Source organism: Lissotriton helveticus, chromosome 5_1 (genome assembly GCF_964261635.1).
Source record: "Lissotriton helveticus chromosome 5_1, aLisHel1.1, whole genome shotgun sequence".
Taxonomy (NCBI): domain Eukaryota; kingdom Metazoa; phylum Chordata; class Amphibia; order Caudata; family Salamandridae; genus Lissotriton; species Lissotriton helveticus.
In genome coordinates, this window is record NC_136065.1 from 270,577,305 (window position 1) to 270,604,958 (window position 27,654).

General features: G+C 46.5%; 1 protein-coding gene across 2 annotated transcripts in view; it reads left to right on the forward strand.

Moving 5' to 3' along the window:
• Nucleotides 1-27,654, forward strand: part of CDK5RAP2 (CDK5 regulatory subunit associated protein 2) — an 841,564-nt gene that overhangs the window by 159,368 nt on the left and 654,542 nt on the right. The window contains exons 9-11 of one of the 2 annotated variants that reach the window (XM_078642183.1): nt 883-1,002; nt 3,543-3,635; nt 15,610-15,828. In XM_078642183.1, coding sequence (XP_078498309.1) covers nt 883-1,002; nt 3,543-3,635; nt 15,610-15,828 — 432 coding nt within the window. The remainder of the gene's footprint in view (nt 1-882; nt 1,003-3,542; nt 3,636-15,609; nt 15,829-27,654) is intronic. The other variant, XM_078642184.1, reaches the window with a different exon arrangement.

Sequence of the window (27,654 nt, forward strand, 5' to 3'; positions counted from 1 at the left end):
ATTTGCACGATCTGTTGCTTACAATATCTGTAGAGTGGGCTAATGTTAACCCCCTTCAACCACTGGCTTATTAAGATCACCCTCTTTCAGCCATTGGCTTGAGACGTCACTCACTTCTCAGCCCAGGGTAGCATTTCTCACTTATTCTGTTGGCTGTTTGGTGTATCATTCCAGCTCACAGAGTGCTTTCACTGTGGCACATGAAGAACTTTTTTTGCATCCAGTGTACTCTAGACCATTATACGTTTTGTCACATTGAATTCTTTATCTTGCACATGCATTGTATACAGCCATCAGTCTTTTTACTCTGCCGCAAGCTTTACTAATATCACAACCACCGCTACCAATACTGCAGCCACCAACCATCAGACCACTGCCACTAACATTATCACCAGTACAAACATCAGTATCAGCAGCACCATTACCAATATCACTGATACCGTTACCACCTATAGCGCCACCACTTATACCGCCAACCTCAGTACTTCACACCACCACTACTACTACCATCACTACAAAACATTGGCTTTAATGTGTTATTACATGGAAACATTATTTCTGGATGCATGTGTTTGTAACATTAAACCCAGACCTATTGATTTTTCAGTGCTTGTTGAAATTTTACCACCTGGACAAGTTCCTCTTATGGTATAAACTATTTTGATTTGTCCTACAGATAAAGCATTGTGGGCAAAACAAACTTTTTTTGCTACTATGTGATTTAATGGTTTGAATGAAGGTTGCCTCTCGATAAAAGGTTCCAACTGCCAACTTTATTTTCTAACACTCGTTAAATGCCAGTTAGTACGTTTTATTCGCTTGCTCCTTGTTTTCGAGTGCTCATGGAAAATTGATTTTGTTTGTTATTTATTTTTATTTTAGGCTCTTCAGATTGAACTTAAAACCAAATCACAGGAACTTGTTGTTGAAAAAAAGAATGGTTTTAAACGAGATAAAACTATTCAAGGACTAACCCTGGCTTTAAAGACAAAGGAAAAAGAGGTATGGCTGTGGGCAAAAAATAAATATCTATGCAATGGTGTACCCAATAAAACTGAGCTTGGTTTTCACACACTGAGCACCATGTATTTAGTGTACCTTTGTGCCCTTTACTGTCCAGAAACCCTGTTTCAAATAAAGGAAAATTGTAGTAGAGAAGCCACCCAATAAAAAGTACAGTTACGTATGTAAATCCAGCCTGCACAATATATGTTACACTTAAGGCTTTCATTAGAGTTTGGCAGATGGGATAGTGTCAAAAGGTGATGAATATCCCATTAGGCTATTATAAGTGCTGTGGCTATAACGCACGTATACTACAGATGGGACATCCACCAGATTTGTGCTTCAAACAATAACATTTATGAAGATGGCAGATTTTGTTTGTGATGCACACACACACACACACACACACACACACACCATTGTGTCTAGATATTGAGGTCAGGTCATCGTATTTTTATTTGCAATAATTCTGCTGCCTTTTAATTATTTGTTGAACTGCAGTGAAGCTTCTTTGATGGCAAAGCATAAACAGACTTCTAGTCCATGCATTTGGAGAACTCTTGTATTGCCTTCAAGGCATTTTTCAGGTATCACACGGCATTGACTGGACCTTAACCCAAATAACCTGCCTCTTGCTGGTCTCTGGAAATGACTGTGTATCTTTGATCCATTAGGCTTTAGACCTACCCACTACTGCAGGAGCATCAGGACTGTCCAGCAATTAGGCTGCCACTGCTCATGATAAGCTGTATATTTGGCCTCCATCCTGTCCGTGAAAAAGCACCTAGAACTGTGGACAGCCTCAGTGGGTCCTGTACCTGGCCAGTGCTCCTCAGATGCCACCTCCAATCCCCATAGAAACCGGCATTGTTAGAATGTAGCAGTATTTATGAGCTTTAAACATGTCTATAATTTTTTCAGGGAACTGTTGGCAAGATTGCCTGGATCTATTCATTAGGGGAGTTTTTGGCTGAGACGCAGGTTTGTTCAATGTAGGCCGTGCCTTTTACTCTCCTTTTATAGCCACATTATCATACCATAGCAATTAATATTTAATTTTCCTTCTTTAACCACATTAGTGCTAAGGCAATTCCTCCTCTGCGTTGCATGACCTAAATTCCCATTGTTCATGACGAGCTCAGCTCGTCATGAGCACAGGAGCAGTGCACTGCATGACGAGCTGAGCTCGTCATGAGCATGCAAGGGGTTAAAAAGGTGGGATCACTTTCTTCTCCGCCATTGGCCTGACCACTGACCTAGTTGCTTTTCCGGAACTAGTGTTCCTGTAAGACAATGGCATGAGCTCCTCAGCTCTCTATTCGGTACCTTTTCTAGATGGATTACTGTCTTTTCCCCCACACCATTCTTGATCCTGTAATAGAGACAGACAAGGGCATGACAAAATGTATGGCAAACAACCACTATGTCTGTTGATCTGTTGAACAGTCCTTCAATTCAGAAATTAAAATTGCGAACAAAACAAATACCTAGGAAATAAAAACAAATTCCTATAATTTAATATATATATATATATATATATATATATATATATATATACACATATATATATATACACATATATGTATTTGCTGGGAAATCAGCTCATTAGTTGGGAAGAGGAAAGAGGTGAGTGACACCTTTTATGGTGATTCAATTGCTTCTGCTCCTTAGCCCTCAGCTGTTCTCAGTGAGGATCCAACCCAACTACTAATTGTCCAGCAAAGATGGCCAATCATTAGCTCCTTCAGGTTTAAGAAAGGACCTGAATACTATACATGCTCTGTAGCTAGCTGTGCTCAGCTTTGGTTCCAGGTTTCAGAAACCGTTTTGGGTCCTTCCAGTAGATGTCTGATACACATGTTTGCAAATTAAGGAAAAATGGGACCAGGAGTACAATTAACGATAAAGCAAGTATTGCTCCCCTCTCAGACCTTCAGCCTGTTTAGCTGTATATTCTGTTGCCTTTAATTGTTCAGTGTGATAAAATACCATCTTTGTCAGCTTAGAAAAGGAATCAATTTACCTAATGTGTGTATGTGATGTGGTTGTGGATTTGGGGGATCACCAAATCCTCTGTTTTTCAACTAGCGAAGGGACTTAGATTCTTAGTAAAATAGTTAACCCCTTCGACGCTCATGACGAGCTCAGCTCGTCATGAGGTATGACTGTCGTACGCTCATGACGAGCTGAGCTCGTCATGTAACGCGGGTTTTTTAAAAACTCAGCGCACGGCGGGAAAATGCGCCGCACGCATGAGGTTAATACAATTATTAACATTGCTTTCTATTTTTAGAGTTTTCCCTTATCAGTTTTCCATCTTCTTCCATTGTTGTTATTTTCCCTTTGATCATTTTGAATGGGAGCGTATAAGGAAACAGTGTATGGTTCTTTTGTTGGCTGACATATAACTTCAAATCTTAGTAGCATATTTCGATATTCTCGGAATAAGAGATATTATAGATACGTGCTGTCCACATCATAAATAGATCAGCCTGTTGGTCCTCAGGTTTCTGTTTACATATTTTGTAATCTTGTAGAATGAAGACTTCAGTCAGGAAATAGATGGCTTAAATGCATTGTTGACGAAAGCAAGAGATGCTACACACAAAGCACAGATCCAGAAATTCAAGGTAAAAATATATTTTGAGCGATCTGTGCAGTATTTTAATTATGTTACTATTGTTTGCAACTATGAGAAATAATTATTTTCCGGTTTTGAAGCTTTCATACGTTCATGTGCTTGAATAAGTTTGTATGTCTGTATGTATGTATATACATATATATGTATATATATGTATGTGTCTTGAAGTACCGCGTCTAGAAACAGGGAGCAAGGATGTATGACGGTACAACGCGTGCTTTCACAACGTGTACCGTTACCACGCAGGTTTACAATGCAAGTCGTTACAACGACTTGCGTTGGGGGGCGCTGGATAGTGAATAGTTTAATTTGCTATTCCAACTCTAGTCCCCGTGGATAGTAGGGAAGGTGTTGGATAGTAAATTAAACTATTCCCTATCCTACAGCGCTCTCCAGCGCAAGTCGTTGTAACGACTTGCGTTGTAAAACCTACGTGGTAATGGTACCGCGCTGTGAAAGTTTCGTTATAAAGGATGTTTCCCGGTAGCAAGCACCTCCCGTCCTGCCGCCAAAGACTTCTCGTACACTGACCAATTCAGTGCTCACATTTTTTTTATTGAAGCAGAGTATGCCGCATGACGTTTCGGCTCCGTAGAGCCTTGCTCACATGACAACGTCCCTCATACAAATGCTCATTTTTAAAGTGCTAGTGAACAATTACCTCAACACCACGTGATGCTTACACATAGTAGACATGGAAGAAAGGTTCATTGTATAAATCCATTAAGATCAGAGCGTATCAATGTAAATCATTTGACATCAAGTTCCAATAGTTGTAATTTTTTGTAATGCCGGTAAATTACCTGGACCATGTGGTCTAAATCATATATTCGTAGATATCGAATTCATATATGGCCAACTAATGGAGTTCTACATTTTCCGCTCACAGTTTGATTATATGTCCAATAAATATTCTAAAACAAATAAATATGTCAAAATGATAATAACACAATTGCATTAATATAATATTCAAAATGTACACACTGTCAAGTCAGTCTATTAATGTGCAAAATACCGTAATTAGTGCAAATATGCAATGTAAACAACCTGATACAATGTACTACTACTTTAGTTGTATAAATAAAGTGCAAGTGCATATGTAATTGTGCAAAATCGCAAATTATGCAAAATCACAACTTAAACAGTTTATCTATATGTGCAAATATTGCCAATAGTAAACATACACTCATCATCTTCTTACGGACTAGTCTAGGTCCACTATAAGGATGCAGTATTTGAGACTTATAAATACAGTGCAAAGCATATTTATTATGATGGACATATACCAAAATATATGATAATGGATGATCACCTATTGGTCTTAACCCTACTCTTCCATTTGCTCTCACACACTGGATTGGATAAGGTATGAGGAATGTGTAGACCACTTCCAAAAACCTTCCATCAAAAATCCATATAGTGAAAGATTTGATAAAAAATTTATTTAAATGTGTTTTTAATTCTAAATTTGTGATGTTAAAACCTGTGTGTTGATCAATAATCTCAAGTTGTTGTTGATAATAGCTGCAGCAGTATGTCGAATTTATATAGAGTGAATGCTGGTAATATACTATACAAATGTATATAGTAAAATTTAATGTACAAGCAAATATGGTAAATAGTCAGAATCATCCTTAAGATTTAGTTCAGGTAATCCCCAGCCTTGGATACCTATGATCTATTTCAGAAAACAACGGAACTGTATTCATTTATAGTGAATACTAATTGGTGTATCAGTATCTCTCCAATTGCTGGTGATGCATGCCGGCTCCCTATTAGACACAAGGCTGAGTATGGGCTCCTTTCCCCCACCAAAGTAGACTAAGGTATCCTGGAGCTATGGCAGACATGTATACATGTCCTTAGTTATATTGAGGCCCCCCGGTACCTTAGTATCTAGCTGTAGTATATACCGGGTCTCCAGTTTTCGTAGTTTGGCCTCCCTATCGCCCCCTCGTCTACTGGCCTTGACTGTGTCAATGACAAAATATTTCAAGCTGGTGTTATCGCTTTGATGATACTCACGGAAATGCCGCGCCACCGGATATGTGTTATCCTGGTTGGCCATTGCTCTTAAATGCTGAAGTATGCGCTTGTGTACAGCTAATTTGGTACTTCCAACATACTTCAGTGAGCATGGGCACTGTAATACATAAATGGCAAATTCCGTTTTGCATGTCAAGACCTGTGTGATAGGGTGTTCTAATTCACTGAATCCGTCCCTGTTTGACTTTTTGTTAATCCCGTGTGTACAGAATTTGCAGGTTTTACACCTGAAAAAGCCACTGTTGTTTTGCAGCCAAGCTGTTCTCTCTAAGGTCTCCGGACTGGTTTCCACCAACTGATCTTTGAGGGAGAGTGCTCTGCTAAATGTTAATGAGGCCCTATTTGGTAAGGTAGACCCAATTACTGGATCATTTAAAACAATTGGCCAGTTTCTATTGATTATATTATAAATGGCCTTGTGTTGCTAACTATATCCTGTAATTATTCTGAAGATCTTACTTTCACTAACATTTTGTTCTACCTCATTTGTCAACGCCACCTCCTTACGGTTAGTATCCTTGCCGTAATTTGCAAGAAGATCCTGTCTTATGAGTCCCATTGATTTAACCAGGGCTCTCTCAATAAGCTGTTCAGAATATCCTCGCTCCAGGAATCTTCCCTTGCTGGCTAGTTGGGCCTCCTCTAAGTCAATTGGATTACTGCACACCCTCCTCATGCGCAGCATTTCCCCATAGGGTATGCTGGCAATGAGATGAGCCGGATGGGCGCTACTCGCATGCAAGATACTATTCCCTGCTGTGCTTTTACGGTAGAGTTTGGTCTCTAACTTGCCATTCTTAACATACACCTCAGTGTCTAGAAAGGTGATAGTTTCTTGACTCAGTGTGGCTGTAAACGCAAGGTTGAGGTCATTAGTATTGATATCACAGATGAATTTATTGGCCTGTTGTTCACTTCCCCTCCAAATAACAAACAAATCATCGATAAATCGATACCACTCAATTATATTGGCATCAAAGACCTCCTGATGTGTGGTTTTGAGGACTAGCTCCTCCCAAGCTCCCATGTGCAAGCATGCGAAGCTCGGAGAGAAGCTGGCCCCCATTGCCACCCCCTTTAATTGCCGGTAAAGAAGATTGTTTTACATAAATACATTGTTAGACAGGCAGAATTCCAACATTTGCAATAGCATATCATTATGATCCCTAAACAGATGAAAACGTCGGGATAGATAGTATTTGACACCTGCCAGCCAATCCGTGTGTATTATGCTAGTGTAGAGAGCGGTGACATCAAGTGCCATCAGCCAGTCGCCCTCTACTCACTTAATATGTTGGATTTTCTGCAAGAAATCTCCTGTGTCCTGTACATATGATTCCAGTGAACGTACATAACCTTGAAGAAAATAATCGATGTGCGTTCCAACAGGCCCCCCCTGGCTGAGATGATAGGCCTGCCAGGGGGGTTCTCGATGTTTTTGTGTACCTTGGGAATAAAGTAGATAAGGGGGGTCACAGGGTTCTCAATTTTCAAGTATTTGAATTCAGTGTCCGAGATCATTCTGCTTGTTTTCCATCTCACCAATTTACGATGAAATTCAGCCTTAATGGTATTGAGGGTCAAAATAGTGATCCGTTCATAACACTGCCGATCATTGAGTTGGAGGTACTCCTCCTTGTCATAATTGCCCTTGGTCATAAGGGCAATAGCGCCCCCCTTGTCACTTCCGCGGATGACAATGTTCTTTTCTTTGGTAAGGCGAGAGACAAGGGCTGCGTATTGCTGTGTCTGTTTGTCATATTTTTTCTTTTGCGAGCAGGTATTTTTTTGCAGGTCTTTAATTTTATTTATTTATTTAAGAAGTTTTGTATAGCGCTAGCCAAACTGCAAGGTATCGGAGCGCTTCACATAATTACAAGGCGGTGCAAAAAGAAAGCAAATCGAGCATGGCAAAGTACAATATAGTGCACAGAGACATTCAAAGTGCGAGTCACAGTGGAAGAAGAGGGAGAAATCCATTGCATAGTTTTTTTTTCTCTCTTAGGACATTCCAGGGTGATCCTATCTGATAGTTAAGGAGCGATCAAGGAACAGGATTTTGAGCTGGCTTTTGAATTTAGGGAAAGAAGGAATAGTTCCGATGTCGGGGGGGATAGAGTTCCAGATTTTGGGTGCATTCCCGGCGAAGGACCGGTCCTTGGTTTTTTGTTTTCGAGTTTTTAGTGGGATCAGGAGTAGGGTGTTAGAGCTTCTGAGGTTCCTGTTCTGGCCCGCTTTTTTAAGTTTGGCCGCCAGATATTCAGGTTTGCCAGTGTGAAGGGCTTTGTGGGTGAGGCATGCTGTTTTAAAGTTCGCCCGCATTTCTATTGGTAGCCATTTGAGTTCTGTTAGTGCCGGAGAGATGTGGTCAAATTTCTTTATTCCAGTGACCATTCTAGCAGCCGCGTTAAGGGTTGTTTTCAGTGGAGCAAGATGAATTATGGGTATTCCGGAGAGGATTGCATTCCCATAGTCAAGTCTTGATAACACCAATGCTTGGGTGGCTTGTTTGAGATCATTGGGTGGAATGAAGGTTTTATTTTGCTTAGTAGCTTCAGATTAAGGAAGGCGCTCTTAGCCGAGATCTTAATGTGTTTGGTCAGATCTAGTTTGGAGTCAAGTGTGATGCCTAGTGATTTGACGGGAGTCCGATAGGGAGAGATTCTTATTGAGCGCGTCTATATCTTTTAGCCATTCGATCATTTGTGGGTTTTCTTCTTTGTTTGAGATGAGGAGTAATTCCGTTTTGTCAGGGTTCAGCTTTAGATGGTTGCTTGATAGCCAGCATTGGACTTCCTTTAGTGTTTTGTTGCGTCTGTGAATGTCATTAGCAGAGGAGATTTCCAGATAGATTTAAGTATCGTCTGCGTAGAGGTGGAAGGGGATGTTAGCTTTCCTGAGTAGGGTGGAGAGGGGTCCCATGTAGATGTTGAAGAGTTGAGGGGAGAGTACTGAACCTTGTGGAACTCCTCTATTGACTGGTTGAAGGTCGGATTCAAAGCTTCTCATTTTGATTCTTTGAGAGCGATTATGCAGGAAAGAAGAAAACCACTTGAGGACCACATCATCTAGTCCAGCCCTTTCTTCGAGGGCTTTGAGGAGAAGAAAGTGGTCAACTGTGTCGAATGCTGCAGATAGGTCGAGGAGGATGAGGAGGCAGCATTGGTCTTGGTCAAGTGATTTGTGTATGTCATCAATTATGTTAAGGATTGCAGTTTCCGTGCTACACCCTTTCCTGAATCCTGACTGATGTGAGTCCAGGAGGTTGGTATTGTTCAAGTGCTGTGTTAATTGTTGGAGAACACACCTTTCTAGTATTTTGGAAAGGAGAGGAAGATTGGAGACGGGTCTGAAGTTATTTAAGTCATTTGTATCGAGGCCTGGTTTCTTTAGCAATGGGGTGACTTGTCCCACTTTCAGGCAATCTGGGACGGTTCCGGTTTTTAAGGAGCTGTTAATGATCCTGCACCAAAGTGGGGCTAGGGAGAGTTTCAGTTTTTTGGCTAGAAGAGCAGGAAGGGGGTCAAGGGTATGAGATGAAGGTTTCGCGGTGGAGATAAGTTTGACTATTTCTTCTTCTAGAATGGGCTGGAAGAGTGACCATGGTTTAGTATTTGGTGGTGGAGCGCAACCAAGCATCCCCCCTATGCTGCTATGGGGTCGGGGAGAGCAGTTGATGACCAGTGAGCGCTCAATCTTGGAGACCTTGTCATTGAAGAAGTTGGCGAAGTTGTCGCAACGTTCTTTGGAGGCCTGTCCAAGCGAGGAATCCGGTTTGGAAGTTTGTTGTTTGATAATACTGAAGAGCTCCTTGGGTCTGTTTTTTGCGTTTTCGAGAGCAGATCTGAAATACATGGATTTCTTGTTCTTAATATGGTTGTTGTACTTCTTCCGGATGGATCTCAGTTTGTCTCGGTGGGAGATAGTAGGCACACTTCTCCATTGTCTTTCAGCAGCTCTTAATTGTCTCCTTTCTTCATTAGTGTCTGAGTCGAACCAAGATCTGGACGGAATGGTTCGGTTCTTTCTTTGTTTCAATGGTGCTAGATGGTCGAGGAGGTTTAGCATATTGATGTTATAGAGTGAGGTAAGATCGGTTGTGGATAGATTTTCGTCGTTAGGAAGGAGCAACTTTAGCCTATCTTCCATGACTTCCAGGGGAATCTGGGAGAAATTTCTCGACCATTTGGGAGGATCCTGCACAGGAGGCAGGGATAGGACGCTTTGGTTAATGTGTAATAAGATCATGTGGTGATCCGACCAGTCCACTGGGAGGATGTTGTCGATTGTAATTGTGTCTTGTTGAGCAATGATGGCATCCAAGGTCGCTCCTTTGTTATGAGTTTCTTCGGAGCAATGTTGGGAAAGGTTATTGACACAAAGGAGAGTATTAAGCGACTGGATTAGGGCGTTATTGGATTCATTCCAACGTAGGTTGAGATCCCCCAAAATTATGTGGTTAATGTCTTTCAGTGCGCAATGGGCAATCAGGTCAGAAAGATGTTCCCCAAAAGTAGTGTTGTTGCCGGGTGGGTGGTAGAGAAGGTGACCTACTAAAGGGCTGTTGTTCTTAAGCTTAACAGAGACCGATAAACATTCAAAGGAGCTATATTCGCAAGGGTCCATTACAGTGATGTCAATATCCTCTTTATGGATGATGGCTATCCCTCCACCGCGTTGGTCTATTCTGTCTTTATTGATGAGTTTGAAACCTGGGGCACTAACATGTCAAAGCAAGGTGTGGAGCATTCCTTTAGCCAAGTCTCCGTGATGAACGCAATGTCTAAGTCCTGAGAGAGGATGGCTTCGGCAAGTTCCGTTGCATGCTTGTGGGCAGATCTACAGTTAATGAGCATGCAGTTGGTAGCAATATTGTGTTTGGTCGTCTGCTTTTCTAAGGGGGCCCTCGGTATGAAGGTGAGGGCGGGTGGAGGTCTGGTAAGCGTCACAGGTGTGATATCTCTTCCGAAGCCTGTGATCACTTGAATCTTGGCGTTGGTGGCAGTTGGGTGATGGGAAACATAGGTGGAGGCTAGTTCCATGGCTTCTTCATCTGACATTGCTGCAGCAGATCTGAGAGGTCTATTTGATTGGGTCTCCACATCTTTACTAGTGTTTGTCTGAGCTTCAAATGCGGGGGCTGAGGTTCTTGAGGGAGAATGAAGTGGGATCCCCGCGTCAGTTCTAGGGGGTCTTGGTGGTCGTTTCTCGGGCGTAGGTAAGTTTCCAGAACAGACATTGAGAGTAAAAGAGTCATTCGAATCAGCGGCCCTGTGTTGGACATGTCGGGGCTTACGAGTCTTATCAAGATTGGAAAGGATGTCTTCCAGACCGCTGCATATCATTTCAAGCTGACTCTCTAGTAGGGACAACCGGTGCGCCATATTTTTCAGGGCTGTTGATGAGCAGTTATGGGTAGGGGCATCTCGAGGGAAGGGGGGCCGGATCTCCATTGGGGTTTTAATGCTGGGAAGGTCAACTGGGCTGTTGGTATTAGAAGCCCTTGTTCGATTGTTAGGTCTTGAGCTCTTCCTCCGTGGGTCGGTTGGGGTGATGCGGGGGTCCGTAGACCGGGCTCTAGGGAGGGTGTTATGTTGTTGGCGTAGGTAAGATTGCTGGGGCGGTGGAGCTTGGTCTTCTCTGGTAGGTTGCTGGGGGTCAGTGGGCTGATCTCGTGGGATGTTAGAGTGATGACGAGGAGGATGGGATAGCGGGGGGAGCGGGCGTTGGTTGTCATTAGAGACCTGAAGGATGTGGTTCACAGAGACAGCGTGTTGAGTGGGGATTCTGAGGGGGGGACTGGGGTGTCTCGTCTGGAGGGGTGAGGAGGATATTTCTAACTCCTGCAGAGGGAGGTAGCTCGGGGCATTAGGATGGGGAGGAGAAGGACGTCGTGACTGTAGGTGTGCTGAGCAGAGGGTGGGGAAGAGGGAGTCGAAGGCCTCTAGGTTCTCATTATTGGCCTGTACCAAAACTGTGCCATTAGAGTAGATGGTCACTGAAGTATTCCCTTTTCTATTTGCCTGGTTAGGTAGGGAGGTTGTCAATTTGCAGCTGTGTGATGTGGTCGTCGTTTTGAATATGTGCAGTTGTATTCTCAATACGGAGTTCCAGCTTTCCGGACTATCTGTGTGGAAGATGAGGTCCATCTTAAACTGTCCTTTGGAGGAGCAGTGGTATGTGTCGGCAAATAGAGTTTCTGGGTGTTGTCTAATTAAATTGTGCTTGTGGTTTCTTCTCGCTTTAGGAGAGAGGTTAGGGGGGAAGCTAATCATGAAGGCGTTCACGCCGTGAGGTTTCATGTGGGACAAGGTAGGAGGTATGACGGAGGGTGACGTGCCTGGTGGCATTGTTGCGAGCTGAGGGGGGGAGGGGGAGGATGAACTGAGCAAGGGGACAAGAGGACTAGCCTTGGAAAGGGGGCCGTGATTGAGGAGGCAACGAGTAGACCGGTGTAAGGTTGTAGGTGTCGTGAGGGAGGTAGAGGAGGGATAGGGCATAGGCTGAGGTATGATAGTGGATATTGCAGGAGTGTGAGGGCGACGTGCGGATAATTGATACCTTAGAGCTTTCCTTAAGATGCTAACCTCCTTGTGTTAGGCGGAGGGTAGATCTTATTAATTACCATCAATAAACCATCACTATCATCAATAAACTCTTGCTGTTTCGGCGTCTTAGGAGGCAGCCATCTTAGGGCCAGTCGTTGTCCATCAGTCTAGGCCTAGCTCCATACTATTGTTGAATTAATAGACCCGGGGAGCCCACCGTGAACAGCAGGTGGGGGGGGCCTTTCCTCAGCCCGCACCGCGATCTGGCAATGTTGGGGGGCACCCACTCGCTCTTCCCTATGTCACTTTCTGTCTAGAGTGGCGGACATCTTGAGTTTAACATCTTTAAGTTGTTTGACTCTGTTTTCATGAAAGATGTCTATTGCATCACGTGGCAGAATAGGATTAAAGACTGATGGAGGTTTAAAAGGGGTAAGGGCAGATATGCGATTTCCATCCTCGTCAACCTCTCCGATGCAACTAGATCTGGTCTGATGTTGATCATACCCCACCCCTTCAGTGTCTCATAGTTCAACAATGTCTTCTGAGATAGGGGTACCTGAAATATCAGTCGTAGTTGTCATATTAGACTGCTGAGTCACTCCTCAGATTTTTGGTTTAAGGGCATAGAACTTACGTAATTTGAGCTTTCCTACTGCCTTATAGAGATCGCATCTGGTGGCAGGATAGTTAAAATTGCAAGGAGTCGCATAAGAAAGTCCCAAATTGAGAATATTTTCCTCATTGGTGGTAAGGCTGAGGGGCGTCAAATTAATTATTGTCAGATTCCGTTGACCACTTGTTGTTAATGGTTCGTTGATCCCTGACCCCTGCCCCTCTTTGGCTTTTGATAATTCCCGCCTCTTCCTCGCCCTGTACCTCTGCCGCCGCTTGTAATTGGCCCTTTGTCTCTGTAGTTTTGTTGAGTATGTGGCCTTTGTGTCTGCAACCTTTCTTGGTATAAAAAACGTATTTCCTGCCCTGGTGATGGTTTGTCTTGGGCACCCATGACAGCATTGTTGCGGCGTTCAGATTCGGATTCAGTGTCCACTTCCGAACTCAATGTTGAGGCTGAGGAGTCTGTTTGTTTCTTCTGCCTTCTACTCTGTTAGAATTTAGGTGGAGGTTTGGGGGCAGATCCCCGCATTACATCGTATTTTCTGGGAAATGTAAAAATCTGACCCAGTTCGTAGTCATTACTATCCCGTTGAAATTTGTACTTTTTCCTTTCTTTGATTTTTTTCTTCTTCTTTTTTTAAACGTGCATTCATTTCATTGGTCAATCTTGTTTTTTCATCCTGTTCACCCATAGTCTCTAATTGCTCATATAGTGGTGCTATCTCAAAATGAGCAATGCTGCCCTGTCAATATCAGCATATTTAATGAGGCTGAGTACTTGGCAGCGTGAGGCTTCTAAATTGATTTCCGCCCACTCCCTCATTAAATCAGGGTTCGGGTCTTCATAGGTGGGTGCAGTCAAGATACGTAAGCCACGGGGTATGCGATTTACATCAATGTATCGCTGTAGGGATTTGGACTCCCACCATTTTGCTTATTTACTTCTGGATTTTTTCTCCAGTGTTCTAAATATATCTTTCAACGTGCTGCTACTGGCCCCATCATTAACCCTCCCACGTATGTTATCGGGGATGGGCGAGCTGTCGGAAAACATGGTGAGTGCTGCTCCCTCACGATCTATGACGTTGTCAGTTGACATCTCTGCACTTGTCAATGTTAACGGGCGTCTAATCTAAACTCAATATGATAAGTTGTGGTTTAGAGCGCCGCTTGCACATTACTCTTCCTCCAAATGATTCCGCTTGTATGCCAACCGATTTCCAGGGCGTTCTCACGGTTCTTTGTTTCCTCCGATCCGCCGTCGTCCCATGGGCTCGGTAAGGCTTCCGTCTGTATCGTGGTTACAAGGGGTCAAACGCAAATCTCCTTCCGGAGCAGTAGGATCCAGGCCACGCCCAGATGTAGTCCCGATTCAGGCGTTGTCCGTTGCGTGAAGAGGGTCCCGTGTAATGGCCGTTTCGGAACTCACCGGCCACACATATCTTGAAGTTCTGCGTCTAGAAACAGGTAGCAAGCACCTCCCGTCCTGCCGCCAAAGACTTCTCGGACACGGACCAATTCAGTGCTCAAATTTTTTTTATTGAAGCAGAGTATGCCGCATGACGTTTCGGCTCGTAGAGCCTGGCTCACATGACAACGTCCCTCATACAAATGCTCATTTTTAAAGTGCTAGTGACCAATTACCTCAACACCACCTGATGCTTACATATAGTAGACATGGAGGAAAGGTTCATTTTATAAATCCATTAAGATCAGAGCGTATCAATGTAAATCATTTGACATCCAGTTCCAATAGTTATTATCTTTTATATGTATGTGTATATATGTATATGTCTGTGTGTGTATATATGTATGTGTGTGTGTGTGTGTGTACATATATATATATATATATATATATATATATATATATATATATATATATATATATATATGTCTAGTTGTAACTTTACAAGTACAGCCTTTTCTTCCTATCTCAAGTGATGGAATACTTCTCCTTTACACCTGTGTGGTTGAGGGACTAGGACCACCAGCAAAGGTAGAATGATGGTGTGATGATCTCTGCTCCTTGCTAGGAAGCGTCTGTAATATGGCATGCTCAGTTTATTTTTCCCAGGCTTATGAGAGTGAACCCACCTGATGTTTTTGGGCATGAGGCGTTGCTGCGATATCTCCATTTTTCATCTTAAGAAACCACCATGGCCAATGCCCTCCTGCGACTTTATTTTCAACTTTGTCTAATTGTACTTTACTTGCCCGTGATGGTTTTCATTCCTTATCTTAATGTGGAAGCCAATGGCACCGCTTACCCAGCTAAGATACTTTTGAATCTGACTTTGGGCCTAGCATAAGTAAACCTACAGACACTCAGAGGCCTTATGCCCCTAAAGAGTAAGAAATAAAATGCAGTTTTGTTTGTGTTTGTCAAAAGATGCCTTTTTGGATTTGTATGGATTTCTGTGATAAGAACCCACTTCACCTTATATGGTCCAGCCGGGACCGAACAGAGTAATTGTGACCAATCTGTTTGAAAGTAGCTAACTGTGCAAGAGCTGATTTTTTTTGTAAATGCCACCACTTAGTAACCTAGTGTACGTAAATGTGAAACCTGTGTTGTTCGGTTTGATTATTGATGCATACTTGGGGAGTTGTTTGGGTGCAAAGAGCTTGACACTAATGTAGTCTTGCTAGTCTCACTCCAAAGTATCTTCCTCAGTCCTACCCAAAGTATCTTCAATCAGTCCTACCCAGAGCTGTGTAAATATAATTTTGCTAATTCAGAGTATGTTTCAGGGTGTGGAAGATTATCAGACAATATTAATGGAAAAAGAAACCCTCATTGGAGAGCTACGTGATGATTGCCATGCAAAGGAAATTGAGTACCGCAAACTGCAGGCTGTCATAAAAAGGAAAGACCAGGAACTTCATTCTGTGCATAAAGACAAGGCACAATTGGAGAAGGATCTTGATGAGGTGCAGCAGCTGAAGAAAAAAGATGACAAAACACTTAATGTAAGTACTTATTTATGAAGTATAAAAAGTTGTTTGCTACTTATTTCTTTACAGGTTGCCTCCTTTCGTTTTTCCACTACATTTTCAATTTAACAAAAATGTTAATTTCCTTCATATCCCTATACTTGAAAATCTTTTGAAGCCTTATGAAAGAAGAACATGTTGCATTACAACAGTAGTAACAGTACAAATATTTACCTGGGCAAATACACACCTTTAAACTTAAAGGTGTAGCATGAAGTTCACTGTTACATCAGATTGTTTATGGTCTGGTATTTATTTCTAGATAATAAGAGTTGACTGAACTCTCACCTAGGGTTTCAGAAAGAGCAAAGCAAAACCTTGTATACAAAGACGGGAGTGCTTCTATGTGCCAGCTCGAAACTGACCATATGAGTTGCATTTCTAAGACAAGAACAGAATTCTTAGACTATTCAGAATGGGGAAAATTGGCATGTGTTTTTGAGCAAATCTCTCCTGAACCTAACCTAATAAGGTTGACATTAGTATCCAACGGTAAAACCTGTCAGAGGCACTTAGTTCTAAATGGGTTCTCTTTACCCTTTCATCACAGTGAGAGCACACAGAATTACCAAGCATAATTGTATAAGGCTTTGGTTAAAGGCAATGTTATACACAGTAGAGGTAAAATTACAGTAAATATAAAAACAATTGTGATGATTTAAAATTACCAAATGTAAACATTATACAAACAAATATTAGATTTTGTCAATTATTGTTTTGATAATCCCTGGCTAAAAAACGATCAACACTAAAAGGACTACTAACATGAAAGGTGAATAGGATTTGCTGCATACCAGAAAGTTTAAGGCAGACAGCCCTTAGCAGCCTCCAAGTCCAATGTATATTCCTGAGAAACCAGTGTGCCCTCAGGCTGCAGCCTTTATATAAAACCAAGTTCCTTAGAAGCAGGAAATGCTCCGTTCTCCCCAGAAGAACCCAAGAATTTCTTTTATATTGATCCTCAAGAGCCATTGCGAGAAAATTTCCCTGTGATTAATGATCTAGCATGGGAGGAAAACTCCTGGGAAATGTCATCATCTTGAATACAAAATCTTTCTATACTAATATTAAAAGCATCCATTATTTAAAAGAAGTACATCACTATAGAAACTAAAATCACACTATCAAAAGTTGTTATATTTCTAATGCATTGTCATATGATGATAATAATCACAAATACAGAAAAACAAGGAACCTGAGGCCTTTAGGCGCTAATGAGCAGATAGATGCATAATATGATGAGCACCAGTCTAATCAATACAAACCACATGACAATGTGTATCAGCTAAAGAACACCTGACACAAGAGCACAACCACAAGTTCTCTAGGAATGTTCAAACAAATATTGTCTATCTCTTCCAGACAAAAGGCATTATGTGGATTTTGTATTCATGTAATTGTTCCAGTTTAAAGTGCATCCTGAATAAAACTCAATTTTCCATAATTATGAACTTTTAATAATATGTATCTAGATATTATTACTTCTTTCAAAATTCATTTATATGTGCACCCTTGAGCCGCTGCGACTGATATTTCTGCATATGAAAAGCATTTGAGGATGACAAGATGGCATATTGGTAGAGGCTTCATGCAAGGACTTTCTATATCTGTATTCACCCCATACACCGATAAGCCCAAAAGGTTTTTTGTGTTCCTTAATTAGAGTTCCCCTTCAGCATTTGGAGAATTAATTGAGCCTGCAGAAATTCCATATGTTGCATGTCCCCTGGACATTAATATATACCAGCAGGGGTGTGGAATTTTAGAAAATATCTACTTGTCCATTGGACAGGATGCATCATAAATCTACCTGTCATGTAAAACAAAATCCACTTTTTCCTTTGGTGCCATGTAGTGTGGCAACAGATTATGGCAGCAATCTCGTTAGACTTATTATGCCAGGGCTCATACTATTGTAGGGTTTGATTTCTTGCAGTTCCCTTATTTTGCCACCTTTCAGCAGACTACATACTGGGGCTGCAGATAGGAGTAAACAATAGTTCCAAGGTTGGAAAGCCCTCTTGAGGCTGTGCAAACCTACTGACTTGCATGTTTTAGGGTTTGTCATCCGCTGTTCTCTAATCTTTACCCATACAGAGAAAGGTTGGAAATTTACTTCTTTTTTTTTTTTTTCAGAACAAATTTTATTTGGTTTTAGCAGTTGACAGAATAGAAAAGAAACACTGCTTCCATTGAAGCAGGAAGACAGTGAGCTTATAAGTGTAATAATGATCAAAATATTCAATCAACATTCCCCTAAACCCCCCTCCCCGTAATCCAGCCTAGTACCCACCCCCCACCCTGCACGGTGTTTACATTGTCCAGAACAGGAGCTTAAGCATCTTAATAACAGCATGTGGTTCAGTTCACTCAGGGGCAGTGCGAACAGGGTCTATATCACTGGCCCGAGTTGCCGGGTGGTCCAGTAGCAGGCCCCTATAGTCTGCCCATTTCTTCCAGATCCGATAGTGCTTCTTGGGGCAGCCCCTGGCCTCAAAGATTGGGCGTTCCAGACCCATGTTGAAGTCCATGCCTCGCTTCCACACCCCTACCAGCGGAGCCCTGGGGGCTTTCCAAGCTTGGGCTATGTCCCTCTTGGCCACCGTAAGACCCAGAAGAAGCAGGTGGCGTTTGTATCTATTACCCCCCACTTGTTCCATAACATGAAGGAGGCCCAGTTTCGGTGTGCGGGGGAGTTCCCATGCCAAAACTTCCTTGAGACTGTCCCACACGCCAGTCCAAAATCTCTGCAGCCGTACACATCCCCATACTGTATGTAAGAAGGAGCCTATCGCACTTCCACACCTCAGGCACTCCGGGGAGGCTATCAGCCCCGCCTTCCACAGTCGCTCCCTCGTATAGTACGCCCTATGTAGGTACTTAAATTGGATAAAGCGCAGGCGCACTGCTATCGCTGCTCCCCTAGGGGCCTCCAGGGCTTCCCTCCAGTCCTCCTCCTCCAACTCCCCCAGCTCATCCTCCCAGACCGCCCGCAGTTTATCAAGAGAGGGGGAACAATGGGTCACCAACGTTTGGTATATGGTCGAAATTTTCTTGGTTTCCAATTCCCCCATAAATATCTTAGCTTCTAAGGGGCTAAATTCTGGTAAGGACGTTATGTCTGCTATTGCGGGGGCCAGAGCGTGTCGGAGTTGTAGGTATCTGAAGAATTGGGACTGGGGCATGTCATATTCCTCCCGCAATGCTTGGAACGATTTGAGGGTCGTGCCCTTTAGAACATGTCCCAGCGCCGAGATGCCAATGGCGTCCCAGCCTTCGAAGCCCCGCAGTGAAGCCAAACCTGGCAACCTCCCGTTGCGCCACAGGGGAGTCTCGCTCGTTAACCTATTCCACCACCCCATGCGGCGGAGAGCGTCGCGCCACACTCTGAAAACTACCTGGGTGACCATCGGAGGCCTTTTCCGGATAGCCGCCGAGTATAGGATAGTATGGAGCGTGTCCGGGTCCATCATATACCTCTCTAGGGCATAGGTCGGGTCGCCTCGATCCCCATACCACCATTCGTTAAGGACAAGCAGGTGCGACGCCTGATAGTAGGACTGAACGTCCGACGTGGCCAGCACCCCACAGTAGGTCGACAGGAAGCAGGTGCGGAGCGCCACTCTCACTGCTCCCCCAGTCCATAGGAACCGACCCAAGGCGGAGTTCACCTGCCGAAACCACTGCGGCGGAACCGGGTACGGGTGATTTTGCAGTTGGTAAAGGATACGGGGCAGGGCCACCATCTTAAACATGGCCGAGCGGCCATAGACATTCAGGGGCATCCTGGACCACGTCTGCATATCCGAACGAATTTTGTCCCATACTGGCACTATGTTGCGGGACCACGACACTCCCGGTATATCCGTCAGAAAGACGCCTAAGTATTTAAGGCCTCCCGTCGCTTCCTGCAGAGCCGAGCCCCAGGGACCCAATGTCCCTCCGGCACCCAGGACCCATAATTTCGACTTCCGTACGTTAAGTCCAAGACCGGACACCTCACCGAAAACATGCATTATTTCCAGGACCCTCGGCCCCGATTTTTTAAGGTCTGTGAGGAAGAAAAGCACGTCGTCAGCATAAAGGGCGATCCTGTCAGACGGGCCTCCCACCCATTCCACTCCGCGCAATTGGGCATCTATCCTCACCCAAGCCGCGAGCGGTTCCATAGCCAAAGCGAACAGGTAAGGTGAGAGAGGGCATCCCTGCCGGGTGCCTCGACCAATGGGGAACGAGCTGGAGACCGCCCCCGCAACCCTGACCGCTGCCGTCAGGTCCGTATACAGCAAGTGAATGTAAGATAGAAAACGGGGGCCCAGATTGAGTCGGAGGAGGAGTGCTCGAAGATAAGGCCAGCTTAGGGAGTCAAAGGCGCGGTCTATATCCGCCAGCAGAAGGGCTGCGGGGATGCCCGCCGCCCGCACCGCCTCCACCACCAAATGCGCGCGCCGTATATTATGTCTCGTCGCTCTGTGGGGCATGAAGCCTGCCTGGTCCGCATGGATCAGATCTGTGATATACGGGAGGAGGCGGTTCACCAAAGCCTTTGCCAGTATCTTCGCCTCAACATTCAGCAACGAAATCGGACGATAAGATTCCAGGCTATCCTGGGGCCTCCCTGGTTTGCAAAAAACCACAATTTCGGCATGTCGCCAGTCTGCTGGCAGTCTTCCGCGGTCCCTAGCTACCTCCAGGGCCTTCTTATAGCGCAGCCCTAATTGGATGTGAAACACCTTCATATATTCGCACGGGAATCCATTGGGCCCAGGGGCCTTGCCCGCGTTCAGTCCGCCTAGGGCTTCTCCTAGCTCCTCCGCTGACAACGGAAGGTCCAACCGATCTCGGGCCTCATCCGAGAGTACCCGGGGTGGAAGATCAGCGAGGAATTTGTCAATCTCCTCCGCCGGGAGGGATTCCCGAGGGGCATACTGTGTCTCGTAGTATTGAGCAAACGTCCGGGCCAGAACCCCGGGGTCCGAGATAGGGTTACCCGCAGCGTCTCGGAGGCCCGGCAGGGGTTGGGCTTGATAGGTATCCTGACACAACCTATACAGCATCGTGCTAGATTTGTCTCCCCATTGGTAGATTCTGCTCTGTGTAGCGAGCCAAGACTGTCGGGCCTCGTCCAGCAATAGGGAGGTGTATGACCGCTGGAGGTGCAGGAGCTTGGTCACCTCGTCTCCACTCTCTCCCGTCAGGCAGTTCGCCTCTTGGCTTCGTACCTGAGCAGCCGCTTCCGCCAAAGCCAACGTGCGGGTCCTACGGTGCGCGGCGCACCATGCGATGTCCACGCCCCGAAGCACCGGTTTTAGGGCTTCCCACAAGGTCATGGCATCCATACTCGGGTCCTCATTCTCCGCCCAGTAGTGTGCTATTGCCTCCCTCATGTGTGATTGGTAGTCATCGCGCTGCAAGTGCCACGTGGAAAGGCACCAGCGAAACGGCTGTCGCCGCACACCCAGGCTCAATGTCAGCGCGGTCGGGGAGTGGTCAGACAGGCCCCTAGGAAGTATGGAAGTAGAGTCGACCCTTCCTATCCAGGGCTGTGGGACGAACAGGTAGTCTAGGCGAGAGAAGGATTTGTGGACCGCAGAGACAAATGTATATTCGCGATTGCATGCATGATGATATCGCCAGGTGTCAATCCAACACATCCCTCGTGCCATTCTGCTCAGTCGTGTAGTAGTATCAGAGAGCTGACCTCCCCCGGGCCTACAGCGATCAAGTCTCCCATCCATCACGTCGTTTCAATCGCCACCCACAATCGTCAGTACAAGTGGGACGTCAGTCCACACATCAAACAGTCGTTCAATCAGAGCGTCCTGGAGGGGGGGGTGGAGCATACACCCTGCCAAAGACCACTGGCTCACTCCCCAGCCTCCCCTTAATAAATGCGTACCGGCCATGCACATCCAGCCACTGTGTGTCATGTATGTAAGGGACCCTACGATATATCAGGATAGCTACACCCCTGGACCCTCTCGTGAACCCAGCATGGAACACTTGTTCATATCCATACCTCCGCAAACTAAGGACTTTGGTGCCCATAAGGTGCGTCTCTTGAAGTAGCAAAACATCCGCTTTTTCAGTCTTCCCCAACCGTAGAACCGCACTCCTTTTAATTTTATCGAGCATCCCTCTCACATTCCAGCTCATATACGCAGCGAGGCTCGCGAAAGATTCGCCCCCTGTCCTTCAGCCCCCATCAGTCATCCAAAATCTGAGATCTTCAGGCCACCAAGACCACACCCGCACATATCGCTGCCTCCAAGTTCTCGTAAACACCATGCTAGAGCGAAACCCAACTTCCCCCCCACCATCCCCAGATCTCCCAAACCCCTGTCCCCCCCCTACACCCCCTCCCGTGCCCCAAACTGTACCAACGACCCCCCCTCCAACCCCCCACCCCATACCTCAGCAACATTGAAGTACCTGTCGCGGTGCAGGCAATCTCAACCCTCCCAACGGGAGGTCCAAGACCCACTACACCAATGGATCCCACCCAACTACCCACCAAATACACAACAACCCCCCACCCAACACGTGGGAATGAACTCCGGGAGTAGGCCCGCTCTCGTGCGAGCGCCTCCCGACCCACTGCCACCCATGGGTAAGGAGTCACGTAGTTCATCTGGGAGTGGCATGTCCAAGAGCAGTGCCAGGCCTGCTCCATCCGTCAAGGCACCTCATCAGCCTTATAGGCCCAATTCTGGAATCAGCGTGAGTGTGAGGATCTCAAGATTGAGAGGGGGAAGAATCCGTCCCCTCCGGCGCCTCTGCTGTCTCGTCGCGGGGAGGCGGGCGCTTCTGGGAGCGTGACCTCCACTTACTCCTGCTGCGTGATCTCCTAGGCGTTTTCGGGGGTCTCCCGGTGGTTGACGAATCCGAGTTCCTCCTAGGGGGAGTGTTCACCTTGACTCGCACCGTTTCGTCTGTCCACTCAAACACTTCCTCCGGGGAATTGAAGAACTGGGTGCGGGATTGAAAGACCACCCGCAGACGTGCCGGGAAGAGTAGAGCATATGGAATGTTGAGCTCTCGCAGACGTGCTTTTGCCGCGGTGAACGACTGTCTCTGCTGCTGGACCAGTTTTGTATAATCCGGGAACACAAGGATTTTGTGGTTCTCAAACATTAGAGGGTCTTGGGCCCGGGCTTGACATAGGATAACGTCCCTATCGTGGTAATTGAGCAGTTTAGCAATCACCGAGCGGGGGCGAGCTCCAGTGGGCGGTTTGGGAAGAAGTGCCCGATGCGCCCGCTCCACCACAAAGCAGCGCGACAGGGAGTCCGGGGGGAGCCATCCCTCCAGCCATTGGGTCAGGAAGGCCTCCATGTTCCCTTTTTCGCAGTTCTCCGGGAAGCCCACGAAGCGCAGGTTGTTCCTTCTGGCCCTCCCTTCCGCGTCTTCCACCCGCAGCGCAAGACCCTTCTGGATCCCCTCCATGGCGGCAACTTTCTTCTTGAGGATCACCACGTCGTCCTCAACCTCCGTGATCCTGGATTCCGTTTCGGTGATGCGTGCGACCGCATTGCGTAGGTCTTGTCGGAGCAGGGTCACGTCAGCTCCAACTGCTCCAATTTTCGCGTCTAGCATGTCCCTCGACTGCGTGATTGCCGCCATCAACGCTGCATTGTCCGGTCCAGTGCTCTGGGGACCGCCAGAGGCCCCCGCACCCCCACTGGGGCCCGCGAACTTGTCCATCGGGCCCTGTTTGGAAGCGTTGCCACTGCCGCCCCCTCTCGTCATGGCGCAGGCAGAGTAGTAGTCTCCCGGGGAAGCCAGCAGCCAAGGGCACCACTCACTGGATGTGCGTTCTCCAGTGATGAGCGTCTGCGAGGTCACCGGGGTAGGTCGTGGCCCGGGGAGTTTCGGAATGCGGAGCACTCCCCTGCGGAGCACCTGTAAGTCACTATGTGCCCAGTGGCCGGAGACAGTGCTGGGTCCACACGGCCGAGGCACGCGGCAACGGGGCCACTCACTCCCCACAGGTTCGCTGGAAGCAATCCAGAGTCCGCGCCGCGTCTCCCAACTGTTACGCCCACGTGTCCCGGGGCCGCCGGCCAGCTTGTGTCTGTGCAAGGGCTGTGGGGGTCTGTCCAGCCCGCTCCCCTCACCGCGGTTCGATGCGACCGCCGAGCTGGGGCACACTTATTGCCCAGCACCCGGGGAGAGCTCCGCAGGGTCACAGATCCAATGAGGAGGGGGGGGGGGGACCGTTAGGGTTGTCGGTATGGCAGCCGCCTCCCTGATGCTTCAGTATGCCTTAGCCCCGTGGCTCGAAACCGCCGCCGAGTGGGGTCCGGCACGGTCCCGGAGTGCCCCCTCCCCCACTGGGTCACACACCCCACCACCACTCCTCACCCCTCTGCAGCCGATGTTAGGGCGCCTTCTTCGTCCTCCTCCAGCCGTCGTTGGCACTGTCGCGCTGAGCGTCTAGGCGCGGACGGGGTCAGCTCAACCCCCACCGCCGCTCCGCAGCTTCTTTTCACCGGAGCGGCACCTTCCGCCGGCGCACCCCGGCCTTCCCTCACTTCCGGTCGGGCTAACCGACAATCGAGGTCCCGGCTGCAGCCAGGGATGAAGGCCTCGTCGCCGTCGGGCCCCCGGCGGCCGTATCTCTCTGGCCCCGGACCGCCGGGACTCCAAATTCGCCGTCGGGGTGTCGCCACCAGAGCCGCTTGTAGCCACTCGGTTTTGGGGTGCAGTATGGTCGGGGCGACGCAGGATGCAGGCAGGATTAAGATTCGGCGGGACGGAGCTCGTCTAGGCTGCGTCAGCCATGTTCGCCGTCTTCAAATTTACTTCTTAAAAGGGCAGAAATAAAACTTTCTCCAGGGTTGGAAAAAAAAGTGGGAAAGTGATCTTGTAAATACTCAAAAGATTTTTGTGTGAGCAAATCCACTCATACATACATATTTACTCATGCTAAAATACAGGTTCGAGGCATATGAGCTGCAGATTGCACACTGTGCATAGATCGCCACCTAGTGTTGGGCCCGGATGTTTGCAGTTTGCTGTTGTCCTGAAAAGTTCTTTGGAAGTCACGAGATAGATGACTCCTCCTTGGGACCACATTGCGCATGGGCATCGGCTCCATCCCCAGATTGTTTTTTTCCGCCATCGGGCTCGGATGTGTTTCCTGCGCTCCGGTTTGGAACCGAATTTCCTTCGGCACGCAATCCTCACCCAGTTCGACGGTATTGTTTCGATCACGATCCACGTTCCCGTAAAAGACACTTTGAAAGGGCACACTCCTAAGCCAGCTACCGACTCGGTGCCTAAAAAACCTACGGAGCCGAAAATTTCGACGCCAAAGGATCTACCCTGCTCACAGGAGCTTTTTACACTGGATCCACAACAAAAAACTCTTGTAAAAGATCCTAAAACTGGACAATTGACTCTCTGCTCGAAGAAGAGACCACTTGAGGCGCCAGCACCTCCTCCCCCTGCAAAGAAGAGAGACATTGCAACCTCTCCATTAAGGGTCCCTTCTCCTCCACCTCCCCATACTGTTCCTACTCCTACATCACCTCCACCACACCATTCACCTACTCCAACTCCTAATCCAGGCGATGATGTACACACAGATTCTGATTATGAAGTTGGGGGTGCACATTACCCAGTACAGACTAATAATCCCCCTCAGTCACCTAATCCATGGGATGATTACAACACCCCTGATGTGCCTTACAAGATGATGTCTACCCTTCCAGACCTTCCCCACCAGAGGACACCATAGGTTTTAACCTACTAGTCCAGACACTTTTGACAACACACAAAGGTCTACTGCCATCTTACCACTGCTTAAGGGCGTCATCAAGCATGCGACAAAGGTTTTTAAAGACCCCGTTACAGCTAGGGTCCTCAATCCCCGCATTGAGAAAAAATATAAAGCTGCCCCTGCAGACCCAGTTTATATTAAAGGCCCAGCACAATTAGATTCTTTAGTGGTATCCAATGCACGTAAACGTGCTAATTCCCAAACAGGTGAAGCCTCACCACCAGACAAAGAATCTAAGCTCCTTGACGCCTCCGGCAAAAGAACTGCGGCACGAGCAGCTAACATCTGGCGCATTGCCAACACCCAACCGTTGCTGGCAAGATATGACAGGTAACATTATGATGAACTAGAGTCCATAATGCAGCACCTACCAGACAAATATAAAAGCAGAGCTAACGAACTTATACAGAAATGTAAAAATATTACTAATACCTCCATTCGTTGTGCCCTGGACGCCGCAGATACTGCCTCAAGGGCAATCAATACCAGCACTTTACTACGTAGACATGCCTAGCTACGTATTTCAGGTTTTAAACCGGAGGTGCAAAACTCCATCCTTAATCAGCCATTTGATGAGACACACTTATTTGGCCCAAATGTTGACGTGTCTTTAGAAAAAATGAAAAATGTCACCGACATAGCAAAATCTATGGGAGCCTTGCAGCAGCAAGCTCCCAGACGTTCTTTTCGTCGCTCATCGTACAGAGGCAACACAAGAGGCTACTCCTCAGAAAGTCCCTCCTCTTCCTACAAAAGCCCTAGCCAATCCACATTCACTAAGGGCTACCAAAGAGGGGGTTACAGGGGTAACAACAACAAAGGCAGAGGCAAAAACAACACCTCCCGCTCTGCCTCCATCCCTACCCAATGACTTTCCTCCCCTTTCCCCCAATATTCCACTCCTGTGAGGGGAAGCCTCCAACAATTCCTGCCTGCCTGGATCAACATCACATCAGACAGGTGGGTGCAACAAATTATTCACTCAGGTTACTGTCTAGAACTAACATCTACCCCCAAACATACCACCCAAACAGCGTCCAATGTCACAAGAGCATCTGTCACTGTTAAAGCAAGAAGTAGTATCTCTGCTAGAGAAAAGTGCAATAGAACTAGTTCCTCTGCACCAGCAAAACAAGGGGGTTTACTCTCTATACTTTCTAATCTCAAAGACGGACGGCTCTCTAAGGCCTATTTTAGACCTCAGACCGCTAAACATATACATACTGTCAAACCATTTTCACATGGTCACACTCCAGCAAGTCCATCCTCTCTTGTCACAAGACGACTTCCTGGCTACTCTAGACCTCAAGGACGCATACTTCCACATTCCCATTCACAAAGCTTACAGGAAGTATCTCAGATTTGTAATAGACGGGCAGCACTACCAATTCAAAGTACTCCCATTCGGAGTCACAACAGCACCAAGGGTGTTCACCAAGTGCTTGGCAGTGGTGGCAGCGCATCTACGAAGACAGCACATCCAGGTCTTCCTGTACCTCGACGACTGGCTCATAAAAGCCAGCTCACACAATCAGTGCATAAAACACACTCATGCCACCATCCAGCTGCTCCACAACTTGGGGTTCACAATAAACCACACCAAGTCTCATCTACAGCAATCCAAAGTACAACAGTACCTAGGTGCCACAATAAACACCTCAACAGCGCTTGCTTATCCCACTCCAGCAAGGATAGCCAGCATGCAAAATCTCCTAACAAAGTTTCAGCTACAACACTCCCTTCCAGCACGAGTGTTCATACAACTCATAGGAATGATGGCCTCTTGCATCTTTATAGTACCCCATGCAAGACTTCAAATGCGTCCGCTACAAGAGTGCTTATCACGTCAATGAAACCAGGCTCAAGGTTACTTAACAGACCTAGTGTTGGTAGACGATCGAACTCATCGCTCTCTGCAGTGGTGGAGCACCAAAAACCTTTCCAAGGGACGACCGTTCCTAGAGCCAGTTCCCCAGATAATCTTAACTGCGGACACATCGCTCTCCGGCTGGGGAGCT